The following is a 21100-nucleotide window of genomic DNA, read 5'->3' as shown; positions in this document are numbered from 1 at the left end:
TCAATTCAGGCCGCCCATCGTTCATACTATATCTGCGGTTTGATGTACTTGCGCTACTCCCACTAATAAATCTGAGGACACCAAGTTAATTTTCAGTCCCCAATTTTACATTCCTTCACATTTGCAGAATGTTTTAATTTTTTTAAATTTTCCTCTTTATTTATATACACTTTATTAATCTATTAATCTTATTTAATGTTCAAAGCAGTCGCGGGCCCTCTGAGTCGGCGTTGCTGATCCCTAGAGGTCACCTGACCACAGGTTAAGAATCACTGCCCTAGTCTGATCACAACAGTCAGCTGAATTTCCGTGGTCCTTATGAAGGCCTTCACAATTTTCTTTTTTGCTGGTCAAACATCAATTACTATGATTGAAAAGCGAATTTATAGAAGTATAGAATGCCCGAAAGAATTGGAACAGATCTGGAACTCTGAAATGCCACGCGAGACGGCCTCTGGCTTTATGCGTCCCACGAGATATGATGAAAATGGGGAGGGGGGTGCCGGTCAAGGGGGCTCCCGCTGGACCGGGACAATCTCTGAATGCTGTATACACATTGGGGCATGGACGCTACGGGCTAGCTGTACTACAAAGAGAAGCTGTGGTGGTTTTTTGGTTTTTATCGGGGGGAATCTTTAATAAAAAGATTACATAAAAAATGTAGATTGCTTGAATACTCAAAACGAATACAACTATGTGTTACTTAATTTTATACCTTAACGATACAAATAAATAATTGGGTGCCTATGCTATTTTACACTTCTTTTCTTGTTTTCAAGGATAATTTTTCCACTCTATTAATGCCCCATGCTGTCTATTTTGCTGTAAATAAATTAGAGTTTCACAACCCCAGGCCTTTTTTCAATTCTTAGGCACAAGTTTAGTACTGGCCAACATGTGTGCCTCTTTGGCTTTTTTATTGATACTTGCATATTCATCTGAACCAGAAATCCTATAGTAAACTAATCCTAAGGAAGCATTATTCTGTGGTCTTGATTTTTATAGAAGGTATTAGCATACTGCCAGGTGATGATCTGAGTTTCTGCCTGCAGCAGCTACCAACCCTTTACAGAAACACAAGTGGTACATGAAGGAGTGCTTCACCAGTGAGGACGCCCCATTACCAGTTCACGCCTCCAGCTTTCCATCTGCCAAGCCTCATAAGGGTTTGTATCATGCAAGGACCACCTCCCCCCTGGTGGTGATGTGATACCATGTAATATCAATGTCAAACATCGGTCGGAAAAGACTCTTATCTTGTGATATCCCGTGGAGTGGGAGGATCACCGTGAACCTGGCACACCTGAGGGGACAGGCCCAGGGAATCCGCCTCTCGGTGAACACAATACTGCCCCTGTACACTTGGCAGCGACTCTGCAGACGCGTGGAAAAATCCAACCGGGCTTTCAGATGGTAAAATATTTTGCCCAGTCCTTTTCCTCTCCCATCCAAATGGAGACATTTCTATTTCTATAGGTAATCGCTCTTCGCCTGTAAACTGTTGCCTGGAAGGTACATTATTTACACAGCCCTTGGCAGGCAGAGCATGCTGGCAGTAAGGGCCCTGGTCTCTACAGTGTAAGTCAATGGCCTTGAAAACACCCAGCGAAGACAGCGTTGTAAGCGTCAACCCCCTGCCCCATCTCACAAACCTCTTTCGTGAAGGTGGCTCTTTCCTGTGTATAGACACTGTTAGTTGCACCCTTTCACAATCGTCCTGGAGCACTATCATATGGCTCTTTTGAACTCACCTGTGAAGCCCTCCTCAGCCCCTAGCTCAGCATATCTCCCAGCACAGTAAAGGGCCCTTGAACAGCTATTTCACGTGCTGTGCCTGTCTATGTGTTTCATGAGGGCCAGCCTTCTTATACCCACATTGGACACCATATATGTTCTCTAGGGTTTTTCCGTACACCGGTCTTCTAACCCTGCCAATGCCCAACTAAGTTACCCCTACTAATAAACTACCATATACCACAGACCCGCTACCTATACCTTAGCACCTGTACCCTGCCAATACATTAGTACCGCTTACCTGCCAATACCCTATAATCACTACACTCCATATAACCTAGTATCTCTCCTGCTGCATAAACCCTAGTACCACTATACTCTATTCTTCATTACTCTTGTACCTTTTCCGCTCATAAACTACCATAACACCCGCTACCTATATCTTAGCAATACCTCAGTGCCTGCACCCTACCAATACATTAGTACCTCTTTCCTGCCACCACCCTATAACCACTACACCATATAATCGGGTATCGCTACCGCTGCAAAAACCCTAGTAGCTCTATACTCTATTCTCCATTACTCATGTCCCTTTTCTACTCACTAACTACCACAGTTTCCGCTACCTATACCTTGGTGCCTGTACCCTGCCAATATATTAGTACCTCTTGTGTGTCTATATCGCTACTCTCCCTACAGCATAGTATCTCAACCGCCGCATAAACCCAAGTACCTCTATACTCTATTCTCCATTACTCATATCCCTTTACTCCTTTTGCATGTTTTAGCAGTCATTTTCTTCTCCTTTGTTCTCTTTTTCTTTTGTTTTTTTATACTGAATTACCTCAAATTTTCCTCGGAAAAGGGTTTCCTCATTTTGCACTGTCCTTGCCAGTAGTGCAATACTACTTTGAGCGTATTACAGAATCGTGCACTGCTGCTGTGCTCTACCTTCGATAAGGGCGATCGCGATACTGTTGACTATGCTTTGTATGCGCAAGTGTAATTTGCAGTTGTGCTTTGCAGCTTTACCGCTCGTGTGCGTCTTGAATGTTAAAGTCGTGCTGGAACTGTTTTTGCTATGACTAGTTATGATGACGCACTAGGTAAAACAGAAACGGTTTACAGTTTTTATCAGAACACTACATCATTTCATGCACAGAATCCATACTAACCCTCATAAACCACACCAACTGTCAAAACTTGAAAGACAGCGGAAGAGCTGGAATAACCAAACAACGGAAACTAAAAGCTCCAGAGTTAGTTACCTCCCAAAGATCAACTCAGAAACACTACGGGTAGAGCAAGCCATGCCATCCACGACAGGAGTAAACCAGAGCCAGCAGCCAACGGCGCCTGAACTGGTTATCTAGAAAGAACTCTCACGACAGAACAGTCAATCGGTAGGGCCAATGCAAGAACTACGCCCCCCCGCAGTTACTCATTCAAGAAAACCCCGATTTTAATCAATCCCCAACAGAGGCGCCAGCACCCAACACTGAGCAACAAGGGTCCGTACACCACCAGACACCACTATCCACAGTGGAGGACAACATCCTGGGTCCACAGTCCACAGCCAAAGAGCAAGCTCACTTGAATTCCTCAAATTTATCAAATCGTCACCAGTTGGTGGCCACAAGTAATAGACCCCCCGTTTTAGTTCCTATCACCTATTACCGAGACCCGTCCCTTCAACCGCCTGCCACAGTCACAACAATCCTGCTAACTGAAGAAAACCTAACACAAACAAGCCGGCAATGACCGACGAGGTTTTCACGCATGCAATCAACAGCTCAGATACTAAACTACTGCTAACCCCAGAAAACGTCTCAAGAGGCCCTCGTGATATCCTCAATCAAGGGAACATCCTCAGGCTCTTTAAATCAACGCCGGACTTAAGTACCCTTCAATCGAAAGACATAGTTGCCATAGTTGCGATTGAATTTTTACCAACCACAGGATTCAATAAGGGTGAAGTAACCCAACTCACATTAGCATCTCCAGCAATTCGAGAATTGGTTCAGTCAAAAATCGCACAATTTAAAAACTGGGGCATAAAAATCACAACGCCAAGTGTCTCTCGCTATCCTTTAATATTAGAAAACTAGCAGGCTCATTCCCTTCATACGACCTCAGCCCCTTTTTCAGTTCTAAAGTCAGCAAGAAGTAATTCGCCAACAGTAACTCCAGAGCGCACATTCAACCAGCAAATCCCAGAGAGGGTGGATTGGTCATGGTTGCCAGGGGCTCAATCAAGAACACGGAACGATTGAAACATCACTCACCATGGCCTAACAATATGCTCCTGGAACATAAACGGATTTGGGCTGAAAAATCAATCCGCCGCCACCCTCGGTTTCTTAAAGGAATATGATATCATCCTCTTACAGGAAACCTGGGCAGTAGAGAGCATCCCCATAGAAGGCTACCTGGAATTTACGTCATTCGCCTCAAGAGAGTCGAAGTTCGGTAGGCCGAGTGGCGGCCTCTCGATTTATGTATCAACTAAATTATCCCAAAACATTACACAGATAAAATTTGAGGAAAACTGGCTCTCTGGCATAGTGTTAAGAAGTTCACCCACTGATTGGCAGCTTCTCCTTAATGTTTACATCTCCCCATCTACCATCGATAAAAAAAACAAAATGGACAATCTAAACAACATTGTATGCCATCTACTAAGTAAGCACGGCAGCATACCAACTATAGTATCAGACTTCAACATCAATCTCCATTGCAACTCTTTAGAGGACATAGGGATCGATCCCCCAACCGTTCCCGCACATTTTGCTCCACAGTCGACTCCTACTGGAAACAGACCATGGAAACTGGGGGGAGTACGCGGTTATACAGCTGAGTAGTTTAGGATTCACCGTGTTGAAGCTGAAGCTTATCCACGAAAGCAAGAATCACAATTCAAAACAATTCTGGTCTCATGTTAACCGGGGGCTAAGAGGCAGAAGTGGTGACAGTAATGCAAACATCAGCGCAGACGTATGGAGCCAATCCTTATCAACACACTTTAAAGACCATAACACAAAGGATGAACATTCTGAAGCCCACAGCTCAGCCAACTCGACGATTCCATGTTTAGAACCCAGGAGCCCAAGACGACCAGACCTCAGTAGCTCATCCACTAAAGTGCCAGAAGTGCCAACAATCAAGGGCCTGGCAAATAACAATGATTTACCGTCGAAGTCCATCGGGATACCGGATGAGTTAAAAAATAGGATTTCACATTTTATAAGGAAAGCCAGGGCCGAAGGAGCTCCAGGGCCAAACAGTCTTCCCCAGGCCATGTTTAAATTAGACGTGGAATTATGGTCAGCTTACCTGACCCCTCTGTTTCTCCATTGCTGGCTAAACAACACCGTCCCCGAGTCCAGGTGAGGTGCTATCATTCACCCAATTTACAAAGGCGGGAAGAGAAATGACCCCAATAATTACCGAATGATAGCACTCCTAGTCGTTGAGTCCAAACAGTACGCCAGAATTTTATTAGAAGAGTTGCAGGCCTGGGCCGATTCAACAAAGCGCCTCCCTTTCAACCAGACGAGATTTGTGGCTGACTCTGGCACAACAACTAATTTATTCACCCTAACTGTCGTGACGGAAAAAGCGGCAACCCAACAAACTCAGTTGCACTGCTGTTTTGTTGACTTTAAAGCGGCCTTTGACCGCGTACCCCGGGCCCTACTCTGGCAAAAATGAAGAGTCCTGGGGCATACCCCGAATCTTTTACACGCAATCGTCCAACTCCATTCGGAAACATGGATCAGAATCAAGTTGGGTGAAGGCTCCCACGTGTCCAGGAAAATCAGAACTAATTCCGGCGTAAAACAAGGCTGTGTGCTGGCTCCACTCCTTTTTAACTTGTTTATATCAGACCTATCTCCGTCACTAGATAGTGTCAACTGCCATCCCCCTCAACTTGATGGAACCCGCATCAGCAATCTGCTCTATGCCGATGACTTGGTGTTGCTAAGTCATAGAGAAGTGGGCCTACAGACGCTTCACGACAAACTGCTTCCCTACACTATAAGGAATTCCTTAGAACTGAATCTGTCCAAAACTAAAACAATATCTTTTGGGAAGCAAAAGAGGCCACGTGGTGGGTGTTTTTTTTTTTTTTTAAACAAAACAAAACTCGAATCAAAATCCTACTATAAATATTTCGGTATCTTTTTGGACCGCAGATGTTCTTTCGCAAAGGACCAAAGCCCTGTCACTAGAGGCCGCCACCACGAAACTATCAAAACAGCTACTTGGCCCAAGTCTAACACCCAAGCTGAAAGTGATGAAGGCGAGGATAATAAACTCTTGCAAGGGCATGAGATCACGAAGGGCACAACTAGTTCTTTATTAAATAAATGAACAACCAAAATCTATAAACGTGCCATTCGTCTGCCAAAATCAAGTTCACCATCCCAGGTTCGACTCGAACTGGACCTACTGGATCATCACGGCGTTGAGGCAGGCGCGTTTATAAAGTTCTGCAACAGACTGCACCATTCAAGGGAGGGCTCTCTGGAGGCCAGACTCTGGTGAGAAATAGTGAAATACCAGACTAGCCAGACGTACTGGCAACACCTGGACTACATTCTAAAACTACTAGGAGTCAAAGAAATCTGGGCAACAAACCCCTCCCAGCCAGTGCTAAAGGCTGCCATTAAGAAGAGCGTCCGTTTGTGGTCTTTTCATTCAGACAGGGCAACTCTGTCAAAAAAGAAACACGACTGGGCAGTAATTTCCAATTTCAAACCAGGTGTTGAGTTGCCTTACTTATCAAGCACTTTTGCACTTTACTTAAAACAAAAGTTTTTAGCTCTAAGGATGGGTGACTGGCCATTTTTAAAGAACCTGCCAGAATGGCGCCGCTCAGGTAATAATATCAAATGCAGGAAGTGCGGCTATCACTCCGAAGCAATGGAACACACAGTTTGTGCATACCCCGCTATGCTTACAGACAGACGGCTACTACTGCGGGCGAATGGATCAGGCTAGGAGTTCGAACATGCCGCCAGGCCATAATAGCATCCCTAAACCCCGAAAAAATCAAGTTGAACATTGGGCTTACCGAATTGTCAACAAAGCGTCAAAGCTGCTGGAAGAAATTAGCGCCGCCAAACCTCCCTTACTTCAGCAGGGCGGCAGCCAGTCTGCTGGATTAACAACAGAACCCTAGACTGCTCCTATCAGCCAAACTGTTCCCGGTCTCCCAGGTGAACATTATCTGCCCACAATGCAGTTGAAGGTTTTAAGTAATATATAAGTTTTGCATTCTATTTTTAAACCAGCGGTTTCTTCTTTTTTTTTTTTTTTTTTTTTAACGCATTGATCATGTTTTCAAGTTGACCATCATCTATCTACAATGCTCTTGTGGGTTTCTATTCAGCGGTCCTTTTTATGATGAACTGAACAAGTTTTAATTTGTAATGGTTTTAACCAAACAATAAAGAACATATACTGGTTGACTTGGTACGTTAACATTTCTGTTAAATCGGGGTGTTTGGGGGTCGGCAGTTTTGATGGACAAGTAGACCAGACTTGACAGTAGCATGCAGAGCTGTTACATATACCAGTGAGTGTGTGGTCCAAGTTCTGGGAAAGGGGTTTGCAGCCGCATTAATTATTTAAGGCCAAGCTGGCTAGAGTACTGTCTACTGAATACTTGAACGCCATTACCATCCACCACTCTTCTGCAGGCAGACACACCGAAATCCTTCGTTTTGCCTTGCGTGCGCAGAACATTTTAGACAAAAATGGCTGATTGTGTAACAAAAAACAAGGAGAAGAAATGAATTATTCTCAGGTTTTCAGCAAAAAAACAATCCAACAGCACCCCAAAATACAAATAATTGCTTCTATATGAAAAAAGGACTATTTATTAATGATTTTTAAATTAGGCTACTTCACCTCGAAGAGTACTCAGTAATTTACACTGACGAAGAACACAGGCACAGGGACAAGCGCCTACCACAATTTGAGCATGTTTCCGTGTTTCTTCAGATAGGCAGTGCTTTGTGGGCAGCAGTGCTTAATTTGTAAAAGAATAAAGCAGAGCCCCAAAGCTTTCCTGAGGAATGCGCTGCTGAATGCCAGGGTTGCTGAAAACCAAGCCTGCCTTGTCTTAGTTCCACACTGGGTCACTTTCTTCCACCATCCTACAGTTCTGGTCTCTTTATCTCACTCGTGGAGGCTCTTTTTCATTGTTGTTTTTTCACTTGGCCACTGTTTTTCTATCTTTTGTTCCTCCTCGTTTCTCCCTTCTAGACCTTTCTCTCTCTTCTCTTCAAGTCTGATGATGAAAAATAAGCCCTGGTCCTCAAAAATGAATTGCAGTGCACACCACCTCAAACCATTGGCACAGATTAAACACTGCTGTGCAGTGTCTGTGGAGGGTACATTCATACACCATAAGTGCCTTACGTCATTGAGAACCACATAACTCCAACTATATAACCAATGTACTCCCCTTGTACGCTAGATTCTCTAGTGTGGTCGCGCAGTAAAGACTTACTCCAGGGGGTGGTAGAAGGTTTTTTTTTGTTTGTTTTTTTAAACAGAGTTTTATATAGCTCAAACTTGCCCCGAATCGGTTATCATAGCGCTTTACATAGCACCAGTTGCATTACATGAGGACACATTCATTTTTGTTAGGCACGGGGAGATTAAGTGATTTGCCCAGGAACACAGGATGTTAAGCGTTGTTGCCGAGACTCAAACCAAGTTCCACAAATTCAAGGTCGACCGCTCTAGCCATTAGGCCAACTCCTCTCCCCGATGGTCCAAGCATGGAATGGTCCAAGCATGGGATTCAATAACAATCCAGATCCTCTTCTGCTCCAATCCTGAGCTCTTTGCACTGGTTACCTACTAGGAAAAGGCTCTTCTTCAAGTTATGTTATATGTTGCCAGCACAGCCAACGCGTTTCGCCCCTTTCATCAGGGATTAATATATTCAGAAGCATATCGTAATCTTCTTCCTACAAAGAACATGTTATCCAACATGTACTGAGGATCACATAACAAATTATTTGTGTTGTTGGCCCCTTACAGTCTAATATATCGGAGTGTGCTGTGTCACTTCCATGAAAGGGACAACATCGTGGCGTAGAGTGGAGTGGCACAGGGTAGAGTGGAGTGTGGTAGAGTAACTGGATCGGAATGCCATAGAGTAGAGTGGCATAGAGTGGTGTAGAGTACTGTGGTATGGCACAGAGCAGAGTTGAATAGTGGCGGGGTGGGATAGACTACAGTGGTGTAGAGTGGAGTGATGTAGAGTAGCGTAGTGTGGAGTTTAGTGGCGTAGACTGAAGTAAAGTGGCATAAACTGGCGTGGAGTAGAGTGGCATAGAGTGAAGTGGCGTAGGGTAGGTTGGCATTGTATGGGGTGGGGAGAGTGGCACTGAGTCGAGTAGAGTAGTGAAGTAGAATGGCGCAGAGTAGCATACAGTGGAGTCACAGAGTGGGTTGGCGTAGAGTGGGTTGGCGTGGAATGGAGTGGCGCAGAGTGGAGTGGCGCAGAGCGGCGTGGAGCAGAGCGGCGTGGTGCAGAGCGACGTGGTGCAGAGTGCAGTAGAATAGAGTGCAGTAGAGTAGAGTGGTGCAGAGTAGAGTGGTGCAGAGTAGAGTGGTGCAGAGTAGAGTGGTGCAGAGTAGAGTGGTGCAGAGTAGAGTGGTGCAGAGTAGAGTGCAGTGGTGTAGAGTTGTGCAGAGTAGAGTACAGTGGCATATAGTGCAGTGGTGTAGAGTAGAATGATACGGAATAGAGTGCAATGGCAGAGTAGAGTGGTGCAAAGTGCAGTAGAGTACAGTGATGTAGAGTGCAGTGGCTTAGAGTAGGTTGGTTCAGAGATCAGTAGCATTGAGTACTGTAGAGGAGAGTGGTTTAGTGTGCAGTGTTGTAGAGTAGAATGGCGAAGAGTGCAGCGGCGTAGAGTGGTGTGAGTAGAGTCAAGTGGTGCAGAGTAGTGTCCTAGAGTGCAGTGGCATAACATGCAGTGGTGCAGAGTGCAGTGTAAAGTGGCCTAGAGTGCAGTGACATTGAGTAAAGTGGTGCAGAGAAGAGTTACGTAGAGTAAGTGGATCAGAGAAGAGCAGAGTGGCATAGAGGGCAGGGGTGTAGAGTAGAGTGGTGCAAAGTAGAGTACAGTGGCGTAAAGGGCAGTGGCGCAGAGTAGAGTGCAGCGGCATAGAGTACATGGTAGGGAAATGGGAGGGAAAAGCAGCAATATGGAAGGGGGCAGGTGGGAGGGAATAGAACCTACATAGATGGGGATATGGGAGAGGGACTTAAAACACAAGCACTCATATGGAGAGCTAAAACACAAAAAAGTAGCTCTAAAAACTGGAGCATTGGATGGGCATAAGCACTTAGTCCATGCTCCAGAGGATGGCCAGTTACAAGAAGAGGGCATGACTCACACACGCCATGACAAACAGGAGGAGCGAAGCAAATGAGAGCAATGCTGAAGCTAACAAATGGTAAGCTATGGGCGGGCTGTAAGTCCACCGTATGTAAACAAAAGACTCACAGCGCATGTACTGTCTAGGTGAAACCTTAAAAGCATTTTAAGGATTTGAAAGGGTATCAATAATGGCTGGACAGACATCTTAGAAGGAAGCGATTTCCAAATGACCACAGCAGCTCACGTGAAAGGTTACTAATAGCAAGACTGACCAGGCTTTCGGTAGCCAAAGTACATGTACACAGAGCTTCCCAGCGGTTCATGGTTGCATTCGCTCCAGTGGGACGGCAATAAACACTTATTCTTCATCTTCCTCTAGTCACAATGCGCAATCCACACTCCTGGCCTCAGCCTCTGGATCAATCAAATGACAAACATCAATCGCGCAGATCAATTTCCCAGAACACGTTCATCAATCAACATGGTCAATGTTTTCAACCCCCCTGAGATCTTTGTACACATCCATCTTACTTGGCACTTGTACTCTCCCTCTCGGGTTTCCAATGAGTTACTAATGAGACACCTCGCATTCAGTGCTTCAAAAGTACTCGACAATGGAACTCGCGTTTTCTGCTCTACAGCACTCGATACTGCACACAGAACCAAAAGGCTGCGAGGATCTATCTGGTGTTCAAACTCTTTTCTTGTAGATCAAAGAAGTTTCCAAAATTAACATCTGTTTATCGAACAATTTAAGTGCACATCATGAGCTCAGGTATGTGTGGGAATAATATGTAGGCTGTACCACAATCTGCACCATATTTACTTTCCATCTGTTCTAGCACTCTCTTGGGAATGCCCACTCTAGGAAATAGTCTGAATGTATGTGTGCATACTGTATGCATGTGTGGCACGCTGTACACACACATATTCAAGCATGCAGGCCCATACTACATTCTTGCTCTCTTTTGTATCGAATGTAACTTTTAAACGTATACACGGACTTACTTCCGGTTGGCAGTAACACACAAATAGAAGAAAGATTGTGAAATCGCCCCCTGTATTAGTTCGTTTCATCTACTCTGAAGTAATGTGATAGTAGCTGAACGTTCATAAAACAGAAATAGAATACATGGAAGCTGCAGTGGATAGCTTCCCTGTCACCCACGAACAATGCACGCCCATTTCAACCTAAACAATATTTGCACACTGACATTTCTGCAACAACTGCTAATTTATATACTCAATAAATCGTTCTTCCATTAGGTTAAAAAAAAAGTAGTTACGCAACTAGAAATTGTCCACCTGCCCAACCGAGTCATTGGGCATGATTTACATTAATTAATAATGTTCCTGCCACAATACCAGACGCTCATTATTCTGTACAGGAACCCTTTTAACTGGACGATTAACAAGCTCGTCATATGACCAAATATAGATCCTATAATTTGCCAGATGCAATTAAACGCACCCTGTGATTTACAGCTTTCGGATTTGCAGCACCACGGATGCTCGGTTTCTTTAAAATATGACTAAACGCTGATTAATTTGTATATTCTGATAACACTTCACAATAACATTTGACAGATACCATTTCCAAATGTACCACAGGATTTTTAATTAATTTTTTTAGAAAAGAAAAAGTAATATCGTTTTTTCAAAATATTTACATTACGCAGGCGAGAAACCCACTGAGATTTGCTGTGCTATGATCATGAGTGGGTGAACATTCAGGCTTCCTACCGTTTTTACATGTATTTTATAACCTTCGTTAGAAAGGGTCACAACAAGCAGGTTTAACACAACAATATAACACTAGCCGAGATACTGGAATGATTCCAAACTAGGAAAGGCTAGTGCAATAAAACTGTAAAAAACATCAAACATATATCTTTCACCCACAAACACAACTGACAGCGGATTAATAACAAGAAAGGAGGCAAACTCTCACCCATTGGTGTATGATATAGGTGAAACTATCACTCTAAACTCACGATTTTAATCATGGAGTAAGTACCCCTCTTTGGCCACCACAACAGAGGTATGTCCATTAGCTATGTGGGGCTTGAAGAAGGGCCGCTTAGCTTCTCAGCACAAATCTGACGGATCTATGCCAGGCCAGTAAACCTAGACAATCCGAAACAGTCTTTTAGGGCAAGATCCTGGGTGTGTGTAAATTATTTATTTCTAATATTTTAAAAAGTTTACTGCTTTTGCCACTAAAATGTTGTTCTGCATTCCAAACACATCCATCCGACTAGTGTTCAGCAATTGGACACGTCACAAGGTTCTGGAGAAGTATAGGTTTTCGTAATCTGACAAATAAGACAAAAGATAATCTAATACTTTCCACAGAGCTCTAACCATACTATTAGATGTAGCGAACACATGAAAAAAATCAACATCTAGTAAACATTCCTAATGGCATGGCACTAAATGGTCTGTTTCTTACCTGTACCAATCGTAGAGATCGATCTGATCTGCAAACCCATCTAACGAGATCTCATCATTCTTCCAAAATGGAATTTCTTTGGTCTGCCGTATGAGGTTATCCAAGAACCCTTGGAGCTTCTGGACGGCGTGAAGGTAGTCTTTCTGTTTCTTGAACATCTCCCCAAGGACGATCAGGCTCGACTCCACAGTTTGATTCAACCCTACAGTAGTATCTAGCACCTGCAGGAAACACATTGTGTGATGACTAGAGGACCTGAGCGTACAGCAGACCAACACACCACAACATACAATATGCCCCCTCATCCCAAACTAGCTCCCCTTTGTATTTTTTGTTGACTGCTTCTCCTCAGTCTAAAAGTTGACATTAGCTGGTGCTATCTCCCTTGTAACACACACAGCTAACACGAATAGTATTATATTGAAACATAGTTATTTTCGAAAATAGTTCCGCCCTCAATTCAAGACTACTTTAAAAAAAAATGTGAATGACAAAAAGCGAGCAGCGTTTGGCCAGAGACTGTTTGTTGTAAGATCAACACAAGTGACCATTGGGGGCATATGTATCAAAATCTCCATTTGCGAATCTCAAATAGCGATTTTTTGAGAATCGCTATTTGAGAATTGCAAAACGGGATGTATTTAAAAATTCGCACATATTTTGCGAATTCTTAATGTTCCTTAATTGCGATTAGCAAATTGCGAAATCGCAATTAAGGAATACCTTCCCATTCATTCCTATGGGCCAGGAGGCCCATAGCAATGAATGGGAAGTCATTCCCAAATTGCGAATCGCAATTTGCTAATCGCAAATTGATAATAATTTCAAAGGTGCAAGGGTGTCATGATGACACCCTGATGCACCCCTGAAATTAGCATGTGTGCGCATATGGTGCACATACATGCCCTAAGGGCATGTATGTGCGCCACATGGCACTTTGAACAATGCCAAAAAGTGACTTTTTCAAAGAAATCGCAAATTACCACTGTTAGAAATGGGATTTCTGGTTGGCTAGGGCTTGCGCCAAAGCCAGGCAGAAAATACCACTCTAGCCAGGGCAAGGAAGTTACACGCCAAAGATAACCCCTGCTCACCCCCTTGGTAGCTTGGCACAAGCAGTCAGGCTTATCCCGGAGGCAATGTGTAAAGCGTTTGCGCGCGCACACAGCAACAACACCCAAGGCCCACCACAAAAGAAACTCCACACAAGGTTATATATAAAAATAGCCTTTGTATTATACCAAAACACATTAGATAATATTCACACAATTTACACTGTGCCAACTGGCACTGGGCAGAATTTTACAAGGGACTATTTACACGGGACAGGGCCACATGGACCACTGTCAGAATCAGCACAAATCACCAATTGTACATGTAGAACATATACTAACTGTAACACAAATTATCACTGTAGAGCACAACCAGTAACTACTGGCGCAATAATGACCTCAGCGTCATCACACTAAAATCAGGTATAAAACCTATCCTGCATCCATCACAGGGGCATAAACACATTATGCAGTTTCTCATTAGTCTAACGCATTAGACCTAACCACCTAAGTATAACTACCCTTGGGGTGTACATCACACAGGGAAGTACAATCTCTTTAACATCAACCTAAACAGGTAAAACAACCTCCTAGGCAGAAATCCTATCTAGAGGTATAAAACACAGGGTGCGCAAAACATGCTATACACAGTACATTTCCTAATACCCAATCACGTTAGCACATAAATCACAATAACACCTAAATTACATTAGGGTCCAGGTTGCGCCAGAACCTAAACGTAGCAGCTGCCCACTACTTGCTGGGCAGCTGGGGACAAGAACAGGGCCTAAACGCTGCAGCTGGCACTAAGTGCTGCGCAGCTGGGAAGGCAAATAGGAGGTATGGGCTCTCAATGGCCCCTGAAACAATAGGCCAAAACGTTGGAGCCACCTAGGCTCAGAAAATAACATGTCCCCATGGAGCGCACGGGCTCCTTAAATAAATGTGTGCCAATATAGAAAAGTAACTTGCCCCAAAGTACTGTGGAGCGCACTGGCGGTTTAAATAGAATATGCCCCCCGTTGTTGGAGCCACCTAGGCTCTAAGGATGATGGGACCAACGTTGGAGCCACCTCGGCTCTGAACAAACACGCCCCATGTTGGAGCCACGGGGCTCTTAAACGAACATTGTGCCCCGCGGTAGAGCCTCATGGGGCTCTAGAACACGAGTGTCCGTTGTTGGGGCCATCTGGGGCTCTGACAACTAATACGCCCCCCTTAGCGTAGGAGCCACACGGGGCTCGTAAACTAAACATGCCCCCATTGCGTTGGAGCGGCCCACTGCACAAACGGGGCCGCTCTGACTCGTGCCCAACACCGAACGCCAAATCTGCTCCTTCGGTGGAGCGTGAGGGATATGCAGCCCTGTCCCCTGCCCCGCCCTTACCCACTGGGCTGTGGCGCAGGGGACTCCTCTTCTGGAGGTGGCAGCGGGCGGCAGCACTTCTCATGTGGCGCGGGGCTTCCCTCACTCCTGGGAGCCCCGCGCTGCCAATTTCACCCGGGCCCCCTCCTGGGACCCGGGACTTTATCTCTCGGCTCTGGGAGGCGGGGTGGGCTCCCGTTCTCCCTCGCGCTCTCCACATCGGGGCACCCATCGGCTTACGGTTCCCCGCATCGACGTCGCACCACTTCCGGTCCTGCCTCGGCCCCGCCCCGTCACAGGCCGACCTGCTTGACTTTCGGGGCGGCCGCGGCAGCGACAATCTCGGGAACAATGAGGGGTAGGCTCCCTCCTTCATAACCACGTGCAGCGGGGTGGGCACCCGCTTATTAAAATATAAAAATAGGCGGCCATGTGGGGTGGGCACCCACTATTAAAATATCGATAAATGCGGGTGGGCACCCGCCAAATCGGCATCCAGAAGCGAATCCCTACGTTGGGGATTCCCTCTTCCTCATGCAGCGCAGCGCTGCCAAGGCCCACATGTTCCTCCTTCCTGGGGGGAAAGATAGCGCTTCCAAGGCGCTAGGGGCAACAGAAAGTCCTGGAGAAAAAGAATAGGTCCCAACCAGGAAAGTCCTCCAGCATCCACGGCATCCAGGGGCTGGGCAGGGCCCAGGGAGGCAAGCCTTCCCCTGGGCCCCAGCAGCAGCACGCCCCTGGTAGATTCGAGTCGGAGCAAGAACACTTTCATGGGGTCACAGCCCCTCTTTTATACACAGATTCCTTTGTCTCCAAAGGTGCAGGGAAGGGGCGAACCAGATGCAACTGGTACCTGAGCACTTTGTTTTGCTCAGCCCCTCTCCCTATTCACAGAACAAGCCAGGGTCATCAGTCGCACCACAGGGGGCGGAGCCAGCATTGTGTGGGGAAAGCCCAGCCCTATTCAGGTCCCAGGTGTACTCCTCCCACTCATCAACATGCAGCTCTCTCCACCCACCACTGGGGCAGACCCATCCTGACTCCTGGAGCCAGGCTCACCAGCCAATCACACGCCAGATAGTCACTGCACATTTATGCCAGCGTCTAGAAGTGGCACTTCTATACTTGTCACAGTAACGCCGCACACATCATCGCGCAGCATTCAATCTCACGAGTTCGCACATACCAAACTCAGCCCTGCACTCCCCACGCATCAGGAACTAACATGGTCACTCAGGTCCCCCATGCATTCCTATGGGAGGGCAGGTCAGTCTCACTCAACCATACACAGACCACACGCGCTTTCCACTGGGACACAGTGTGAAAACGCCTAGAGGCCTAAAACCACTAGTACAACACAGGAAAAAGGCTAGGATAATGCAAAAAGTTCTAGGGGTGAACTTGCCAGAAGGACCTTGCGCCACATGGCACTTTAAAAAATGTGCATTTTTCAAAGAAATCGCAAATTACCACCAACTTGAAGTTGGTGGTAATTTTCGATTTCTTAAGGAAAAATCGCACAACTTGTGTGCGTGTTACATAGCATTTAAGGAATCGCAATTTGCGATTCCTTATATGCTTACGCAAAATTAAGAAATTGCAAAATTAGCGATTCCTTAATTATGCGATGCTAAAATGGCTCATACATCTCATTTTGCGATTTTGTATTTGCAAACGCTGTTTTTTTGCGAATCGCAGCGTTTGCGAATACAAAATCGTTTGATACATATGCCCCCAAGGAAGAACGAGATTCTTGAAACCGATCGATACAGCACAGATACACTCGCAAAGCCAAACAAAAAGTGGATTTCATTTCCACATGTTAATATTAACCAATCAGACACTCCGTGTCAGAGGTCACGATCAAGGCTTAGGTGGTGTATGGCACATACAAACAGTTACAGACCCTTGCCACCTTTGCCCTAATCAGAGCTCCTAGTATTATGATATGCATTTATGGGATGCAGAGACTGGCTCAGCCAACCAGGATGCTGACATACACTACTGTTTTCATATTTTATAGTGTCATGGGTTTGAAGAAGGCAGACAGTGAGATCATTTATTCGCATTAGTTTGGCTGGGTTGGGGGGGCCCTAATAGCTTAATTGTCAATTTATGCCAGGCTCTAACTGCCCTACCCATTCATTACGCACCCTCACCTTTATTGCTGACCCATAACTGCATTTAAGTAATTAAAAGCACATAAAGCCACGTGCGGAGAGACGCAACGCTCTCTGTTTATTTAAACAATGTTAAAAAAACAGGCCCTTTAAAAGGACAACCGCCTATATAGGGACTCATGCACATTATCTATAAACGTCCCTAGACGTTGGTATTACGGTCACTGAAATCGGCATATATTTCAGTGGAGAGAGAAACAGCGCATGAGAGAGAGAGAGTGCAAGAGAGAGGGTGCAAGAGAGAGCACATGCGAGAAAGAGAGAGACAGAGAGCACATGAGAGCGAAAGAGAGAGAATGACTACTGGTTTTAGGCAAATCTGGGCAGCCATATTCCATCAACAAAAATCAGGACTTAAGAGAGTAGCATCAACATTCATGAATAGTTTGCAGACGAACATGACTTCTGTTATGGAAACTCAAAGAAGCCAACCTTCGTCAGAAGAAGACCTTGTCACTTTGATCTTCTTGTTACACAACAACCCACAACACCCATTACAAAGATAAACACTGCCATGGGCCCACACTTAAAATGTGCACAGCTGTGTGGGATAAGCAAGGCAGTCGCACACCAGCCCACCACAGACATGTAGCTGTACCATCCAGACGTGTGCACACCGAATGCACCGCTGAATAGCGACATGAGAATATCGTGGTACAAAAATATCGAGGACAGAATTTCAAGGGACTAGATATCGAACGGTAAGTGCATATAGGAAAGCATGGATTTACAATCCCTGTTTTTCTCCGACGGCCCGGCACGCCATTTTGACACCATGCTCTAAGCGAATATTTCTATCCAGCCTTGTCTTTTTGGTTATCTTTACAAGTCGTTGTAGTGTGCATCCCTACCTCACCTCTAAAGACCAAGCCTCACCTTTAGAAAGCTTCGAGCTCGACTTTTATGTTACAGTTATACTAATATTGAGTCAACTCAGTAAAAATCTCTACATTGAGTTTTATCCGGATTAAAAGCTGCTTGGGCTCAAGCTACTTGCAAAAACTCACGAGAGCATCTACCGTTTCCATACATTTGTTTATCTATACCCTTCAATCCCTTTCCGTTTGGTCCATTCCATCATTCTACTGTGGCTTAGGAATTACTGTGGCTTCCCTGAAGAAGGAGCTGTATATGCCGAAACGCTCGTAGACATTGTGAAGGTTCATCATTAAACGTTTAGCCACTGGATTATCTAATAGTTTCTGATTCATTTTGTTTTTTTAAATCTTTTTATATCAAATGAACACATATATATTTTTGTGTATAGTTATACATAATTTATTTGAAGATTAATTATCAGAGAGATTATTAGGTTTAGTTGATATGCACATGCTTGTTGAGTGTAATCATTTATGTCCACTCTGAGTTATGTTGTGATGTTATTGTTCAGCACTCCTGTTTCATGGAATTATTGACAAATTTGCAATGATAATTTTAAAAGAATTTGTATTAATAAAATGAATTTGTATTGATTTGCATTGTACACGGAGTTCTCAATATCATGCCTGTGCTTAACTAGGTCTTATATACTGTATAGACCAATAGTTGCCTTGGGGTTTTTCTTCAATTATATTACAATCCCTAGCTCCACATCTATGTACCTTATAGATATATGTACAGAGTAGGTATATATATATGTGGAGTTAGGTATAGAAAATCTAGACTTACCTGTTGATAGTTTTTTTTCAAAATGTTTTCTCGATATTTAGTACGGTCAATATTCTAACTTCAATATGCACACCTTGTGCACCCATTAAGTAGAGATAAAAAAACAACCTGGAAAACATCTAGCCCTCTTTAGCAGTCCAGAAGAACATAGTTCCATGAAAACACGTGTAAGAAGGTGACTGGATATCAGCTGATGAACTAGTATACCACTTAGAGAAATAATGAATAACTGGCAACCAGGAAATTTCAGGAATTTGGGACGCAGACTTTTTTAAGTTGAAGCACTTATTTGGTCAAGCAGTATAAGGCGTTAACACAAAATGAAGTCACCTAGTATATGGTATCATTACTCTTGGTTTTAAAACGACATCAATTCGGTCATATGTTGCAAGTGCACTGCACTGTAAACAGTATACCAAAATGTAGTAAACATAGATAGGAGGTCATGGTACAGGATTGTACCGCCCAAACTTAATGACCCTCTTCCCCATTTGAATCCTCGTCTTGTCTTTTGCATCAAAACTTTAACAACACGTAGCCATTGCACAATACTGTGCTGTCATGTCAACTTTTGAATAGCACTGAATAGGTCTGTGAATCAAAGCAAGAGCGATTTTTAAAAGGCACTATTTAGAAGATGTATACACATGTGAACACATAAAAGGCAGTAACTATACGAAATAGTAGTGATGGCACCACTGTCAAAGCCTATGCTCCTTCGAGCAGAAATCAGATTGCCGAAGCTCCAGTGAAGTCAGTAATTTATGCAAAGTGTGTCAGACAACCCAATGACAAAACCCAGCATTTAAAATATTTCAAATAATGAAAAATGTTTCACACATACTTACCCTATCTTCGATTCCAGAAACTGTGCGGTTCACATGTCTTAGTGAATACGTCACCCTGTGCATTCCATCGCTGGTCTCCCCGTTTCCATAGAATCCTACAGCAATGCCAGCACTGAAAAAACAAGCAAAAACTGGTTGTCATCAATGTCATAAAGGATCTTTCTAGTAACCAAACACATGAACCAACAACAGCTTGAAAATTACCTACCCAATATTTGAACGCCAATCTGGTTACCACATCATCAAGACATGCAAGAGTCAGTAAAAAAAAAGCCAACATGGCCTTTTTAAAATCCATCTCGACTTCAAGCAGTGTGTGTAGCGGGGGGGGGCAGATCGCCCCAGGCAAAACAAGTATTGGGGGCAGCGGCCTCCCCCACCCCCCCTTGTAAGCTGCGCCGTCACAGGGCGGTAGCCGAGCAGGAATCGCCAGCTGCCCCCCCCGGCCGTCACGGGGATCCATCAGCTTGAGGAAAAGGTTATATAATATGAACATGAGTGCAGACTTTTTTTTTTTTAAATCCATCCGACTTTGTACAACGTTGTTGTGAGGAAATATGAATTTTTATGATCAATTGTGTCCCCTATCTTAGACCCCAACGGCTCCATGTACATGCTACAAGTACATGTATGTTCCCTCCACTTCAAGCTATGAAGACGCAAATACAATTGTGTCCAACGTCAACATGTCCTCTTTCAGATCCGCCATGAATGGGTCGAATATTCCGTTCCTAAGTATGCCTTGCCACCGCCTTTATATGGTGTACCTTTCACGTTTTTCAGCCCTGGCAAGTTAGGCCCTGAATTCTGCCATCGAGCTTTTCCTGCCTTCTGCCTCTGAATGCTCCAGCCTGGACCTGCATCTGTATCCATGACCTTTGTCTTACTTCCTGCGCGGCTAACGGTGCCTGGCCCGGCCTGTTGCCTGCCAAGACTGTATTCAGCCTTCAAGTTATCTGCTCCGCTCCTCGAGAAATACATTCCTGTCTAGTAGTTTAGGTAAACATCCTTCCAGCTACAGAGCAAAGGGCCCGGCCTTATTGTCTCCGTGCAAGTAATTCATGGCTCCTGTTACCATGGTAGGCCCATGCCCCCTCGCATCTCATGTAGACACGTAGACGCTTATACACGCACTAGCAGTCAGTATAGGATAGCCTCTGCCTGAGAGACCTTTCCTTCCAGATAATACAGTTCCTTAAACACAAGATATTAGATACGATTTGGGATTAGGTTGTTCTGACATCCCAGACTTCTGTCTCCTCATGTAGGGCTAAATGTCAAGTCCCCTTCACCCTCCAGTTACACGTCAGTCACACGTCATGCTGCTGCACGCGCATCTCTGCCATGTATTTCTGTTGACCTTGCAGGATTCTCTTATGGATCCACCCA

General features: G+C 44.7%; 1 protein-coding gene across 3 annotated transcripts in view; it reads right to left on the bottom strand.

Moving 5' to 3' along the window:
* TTYH3 (tweety family member 3) overlaps positions 1-21100 on the bottom strand; it is a 320368-nt gene that overhangs the window by 78648 nt on the left and 220620 nt on the right. For all 3 annotated transcript variants that reach the window (XM_085629215.1, XM_085629214.1, XM_085629213.1), the window contains exons 3-4: positions 19712-19823; positions 12598-12818 (exon numbers count right to left, since the gene is read on the bottom strand). In XM_085629215.1, the coding sequence (XP_085485341.1) occupies positions 12598-12818; positions 19712-19823 (333 nt within the window). The remainder of the gene's footprint in view (positions 1-12597; positions 12819-19711; positions 19824-21100) is intronic.

This window comes from Triturus cristatus, chromosome 10 (assembly GCF_964204655.1).
Source record: "Triturus cristatus chromosome 10, aTriCri1.1, whole genome shotgun sequence".
Lineage (NCBI taxonomy): Eukaryota > Metazoa > Chordata > Amphibia > Caudata > Salamandridae > Triturus > Triturus cristatus.
The sequence above is the reverse complement of the archived record's forward strand: the minus strand, read 5'-3'. Positions and strand labels throughout refer to the sequence as shown.